The 5608-nt window shown below is 34.1% G+C and overlaps 1 protein-coding gene across 1 annotated transcript in view; it reads right to left on the bottom strand.

The window, feature by feature from the left end:
- LOC119834433 overlaps nt 1–2468 on the bottom strand; it is a 64202-nt gene extending 61734 nt beyond the window's left edge. The window contains exon 1 of the mRNA XM_038358792.1: nt 2229–2468. Coding sequence (XP_038214720.1) covers nt 2229–2289 — 61 coding nt within the window. The 5' untranslated portion in view covers nt 2290–2468. The remainder of the gene's footprint in view (nt 1–2228) is intronic.
- Between the last annotated feature and the right edge of the window lie 3140 nt (nt 2469–5608).

Here is a 5608-nt window from a genome sequence, read left to right on the forward strand (position 1 = left end):
AGCAGAAGCGCGCACACGCATTTTGCACTCGCTGCACAATTTTTTTTGTAGACGCCAGCAACCTAGGACCAACAACCGGTAACGGATAACGAAATGGTAAACCAGCACCTACTCTTAGTATGGCTCTTTGAGCTCTTTCAACTTCTAAAAGGTTCACTTTACACGCACCTCCCCAGGAGATGATGCAATAATTAATGATCGACTGGCACAAAGCTGAGTAGATCATTTTTATTGTTCGGAAATCTGCTACATGCCTTAATATTTTAAATATGTATATAAATTTGCGGATTCTTGTAACTAAAATGTCAATGTGAGGCTTAAATGTGAGAGTTTGATCTAAGTAGACACCAAGATATTTGATTACCTCGGTTCTTTGTTGACAAGAGCAGGGAGAGTTTGATAAAGTGGTGCATGAATGAGGAGTAATGGTGTAACTTGAGGGCGGAAGAAGATTTTTTTTCCAAGCAAAAGTTATATGTTTTTTTTTTCGACATTTAACGTTAAAATATTACATTTTAGCCAATAAAAAATCTGATCAAAGCCTTTTTGGGCGCTTTGAAAAACATCTTCCCAAGTGTTTCCCGTAAAAAACAGGGCTGTGTCGTCCGCAAAAGACAATACTTTTCCATGATCAAGCTGCAGTTGGCACAAGTCATTTAAGTAAACAAGAAACAGGCTTGGTCCAAGGACACTGCCCTGAGGGACACCATAAAGCACCAGCCGTTCCTCGCTAACCCAATCATCAATTTGTTCACGCTGTTTTCTATGTATTAAGTAGTCTCCCAGTAATTGCAACGGAAGGCCTCTCACACCGATCATTTCCAATTTTGTGTCAAAGGCCTTTGCTAAATCAAGGAAAACCGTAATACACTTCTTCTTCTTATCCGGATTGCAAACTATACTATTTGTTAGTTCGTGAACGGCATTGTCCGTCGACCTGCCTGACCGAAAGCCGTATTGACTCGGTGAAAGTATTGCATTTGACTCTAGGAAATGTATCAGGCGTTTGTTGATCAAGCGTTCCAAGATTTTAGACATAGTGGGGAGAATGGAGATTGGCCGGTAGTTAGTAAGGCAGTCTGGATCCCCTCCTTTGTGAATGGGCTTAACTAATGCAACCTTAAAAGCTTGAGGAAATGTACCAGTAGTAAACGATAAGTTGCAGATATATTCAAGAAGGACTGATATGAGTTTTTTCGTATGAGTGACTCGTTTGTCGCATTGACTATTGCGGCAGTGTAAGTTCGTTGCCCAATATAAAACAGGCTCTGTGTAATCTGTATATAATATGTGATGAGCATGAATGCCTACATCTAAAATTTAATAGCGTTGTGTGAAATGGACGGAAAAGTATAAAAAGATATACTAAAAAAAATTGAATATTTTTTCGCATTTATAGCTTAATTTTGGAAAGAAACGTATAATAAATAATAATCAATCAAATAAAATTTATTACTATAATATAAGTAGCTGTTGCGTGCAGCCTCGGCCGCGCGGTCTTAACAAATTTTCGTAGTACAAACATTCATTCCCTATTTTATCCCCTTGGGGGTAGAATCTATCAAAATCCTTTCTTAACGGAAGCCTACGTCATAACATCTATCTACATGCCATATTTCGAACCGATTCGTGGAGTGATTTGGGCTGTGAGTTGAAAGATCACTATGTCAGTCAGTCCCGTGTGAGCTATATATATTTAGATTGGTCTTGTATCTGCTAGCGATTGAAGCAGAGTTTCACTATTACTACCAAAATCATCACCACCTAGCTAAGGGGGTCCTCTCTGGAAATATACTTTTAAATGTTTTCATAATTAACAAACAAACAAGGACTAAAGGACGAACGAATATAATATAAGAATTTATTTTCTTGTTATATATCCTAATTTTGTTAAAAACGAAACGAAAAACATAACATTTAAATACCATAAAGGTAGCGCCTTTAATATAAATATTTATTAAACTTAGATAATAATGTAACTGTGTACAAATCTGGTATGGACATAGCAAGAATCAAATAATAAAAAAAAAATTTATTATAGCATTACAGATTGGATTTCAAATGGAATTCTCGCGCAAACATAGAACCGTGCAGTCTCTGCTGGCGTTCCTGCAATATGCACTGAATACTTAATGCCGCAACCGAGATATTTTTATTTTTCATATATAAAAAATTATAAGAGCCAATCACGTTATATAGATACGAGCTAAAGCGTTCAAAACTTTTACCTTGCGCCGCGAACATAATAATCACCATTCGTAAAACTACACTTAAACTTGTGGAATTCATTTTCAGTTTATTTAAAATTAATCTAAATCTATCTAATCAGCACTAAATAGTCATAGAACTATAATTATAAACACATTGCGACACACTGTTACGTAAAGACGTTTAATTGTTATTTAGTTTTTTCGTAGCGTAGCGTGCGTTCGTAGAGGCCGCGCCGCAGTGTAGCGGACGTAGCTAGCGTAGCCACGGTCGCGATCTGACTGAGCGGAGAGACGTGCGCGTAGCATGTTACCCCGGAATCATTTGTTTATCTTATCCATCACAAACTTAGTAATCCCTCATTGCTTTGTGTCATATAGTTTGAAATTAATGAGCCATGAGCAATGTGTATTATATTCATCTCTTAGACGAACAATTATATTTAGTATGTTACATTTGCAAATGTGGTTAAGATGATATCTTATTTCTTGATTAAATCTATAATTCGTTAATTATGACACCAGCCTCTTATTTTTGCACTAATAATTTCAACAGAATTATCTGCAACTTTATATCATAAATACAACTAATAAATAAGTACATTATTTTTCCTCTGTGCATCTCAGTCTGATTTAATAGCAATTTTTCTATAAAGTGGGAACTTTGTAACGTTAGAAAGTTAAAGGAATCTCAAGTGCACTAGCACAATGGTTGACTAGCCGGTTCGCACAGATTTGCGGAATAGCAAGCGATTTATCTGACCCCACACACTCGTCGCAAACGACATACTTCTCTAACATCGTGGTTCGTGACGTCATCACCTTTACACTGAAGCATGCGATTAAGCGCAAGCATGTCGAGGAGAAATTTCATATCTCTCGCTTTATTTTAATGCAGATGTGTTGAAGATAAAGGTTGATTATATAATAGTATCCAAATTTACGAAGAAATATAAAATATTTTCTGTGTCTTAGACTATTTTAATTTAAGCTAATTGCACACCCCGGCTCCACCCGAGTAGTAATTTATCGCAACTGAAATAATATAAGCTATCCTATCTTTTAAGTTGGATCAATCTGCACATGGTGTGCAAATTTGATTGAAGTCGGTTGAGTAGTTTAAGTGTCCATCGCGGACAAACCACGTGACACGTAATTTATACGTATAAGATAAACTAAGACCTTCTTATTATATTTCAATTAATGAGACACAGGTTAATCTGTCAGACACAATATTTTCATTATTACAAAAATTAATTCTCTCTGTCAAACTAATGGACTTCATTACTCTGAAAATGATATCATTTAACATTTAGTACGAGTACATAACTAAGAACGGACAGTTACTGCGCGGGCGAATTCGGGGTAAAGCTCTGGGGTAAAATACGCGACCTACACTCTATGTATAACATTATGTAGTAATTTGTTGTGGGATTTACCAAATAATACATTTTAATAGATAACTTTACGATTACGATTTTAGTTATCTCTTATTACCTTCAATAATTATCGAAGTAGGTAATACGTGATTATTAATTTATGCTGAACATAGAAATCCAATTATCGTTATAATTGATGTTGCTAATTCTCTTGTAAGAGAATGAGTAGTAACTCATTCTAGCGAGATAAACATGTTAAAGTAAACTCGCCAAAACTATTCGCCACACATATTTTATTATTTAGTACTTACTACCAAAAGATAGACAAATCAGATCACAATGTTAGGTTCGAATCCCTAAAGAGTACAGGCTTCCACCACGTTTATGTGTTGATTTGAAAATCACCATACCTCATTTAATAAAATACGTTGTAAAGGTAATTATGTGAAAAAGAATGCTAAGCGTAACTACGTATGTATGTGTGTGTATGTGTGCACATTAACAATATTAACAGTCAATAAGTATGCGTGAGCAAAGTGGCTGGCCCACACAGAAAGCTTTCTTATCATCAATAACTAACTATCCATCATTATGAGCGTCACTTTATTTGCCTGCCTATGACATGTAATAAAAATATTAATACTACGTACATTTGTCGCTTTACCGTTAAAATGTTTTACCAACATTGGAATGCGACAAGTGCGATATCTTAATGGCGAGTGTATATAATATTTAATTTCATGTATGTTAAACATTCTTTAAGAATGGCAATCGAAGGCATTTTGCATAAACAACCAATCACATTTTTATTAGGACTATCAAACACTTTTATTATGAAAACTTTCTTTCTTAAAATATCAACAGTTTTTGAATCGCCAATTGGAATTATGAGATGGCTCAACCAACCTGCCTCAAAGCCTCTACATATTAGAAATAATAAGTAAAATATGAATTCCAGTGTACGAAGAGCGACATGTAACATTTTACCTGGCATAGTTTAACATTACTTTAAAGCGACTATCGGTCAAGTCTGATCAAACCAACGAATAATGGCAAAACTTAGAGTGATGTTATAATCCGTGAATAACACAAGGTTTTCAACTACATATAAAGTTTACTCATTGCATGAGTTAGGTAAAACAATTAGATATATAATTGTGTAATAGTATTGATCCTATATTCATTAGCAGGAGTAATAAGAACAAAGCATGCTTTAATAACTTACATAATTACATAGTTCTTTTAACTGAATGTTGCTATAACGCCAATGTAAATAATGTAATTAAGTGAATAAACTCCCCCACGAGATGGTGTAATTCTCTCGGAAAATTTAGTTAGTAAAATAAATATTGTATGATCGATAAAGCGTTTTGTACACAAAACCTTTTATATTAAAGACAACAATTTCTTAATTGACTTCCAACGTAAAGGACCGTATAATAACATAATGGTTTATCAAGGACCGATATTCGACGAAACAAGTTATGCTACGTAATCATTTGTACCAATATTTTGCTATTGTATAATCAAACTCGATACAACAATACTGAAATATATAAAAACAATTAACGAAAAAAATTATCATAAAAAAAAATTGTAATATACTTTTTTTCAATTATCTATCTCAACCACATCACCTCATATCTCTCAACCAACAACAATCTTATTAATATTATAAATGCGCAAGTTTGTATGGATGTATGGATGTTTGTTACTCTTTCACGTAAAAACTACTGAACCAATTGCCATGAAATTTGGTACGTAGACAGCTGGATAACTGGAATAACATATAGGCAACTTTTTATTCCGATATTCCTACGGGATACGGACTTACGCGGGTGAAACCGCGGGGCACAGCTAATAATTAATAATTCTATTTCAACTAGAGAGAAGAATTCTTAATCATTTGCTTTTCTCTGTACAATTAGAGATATGATTAATGAATAATTAAGAATTCATAAAAATGTCTCCAGTAATTATAATTTTGTTAATAAATATACATGACAAATAAAAGAGTATGTT

Source organism: Zerene cesonia, chromosome 19, assembly GCF_012273895.1.
Source record: "Zerene cesonia ecotype Mississippi chromosome 19, Zerene_cesonia_1.1, whole genome shotgun sequence".
Lineage (NCBI taxonomy): Eukaryota > Metazoa > Arthropoda > Insecta > Lepidoptera > Pieridae > Zerene > Zerene cesonia.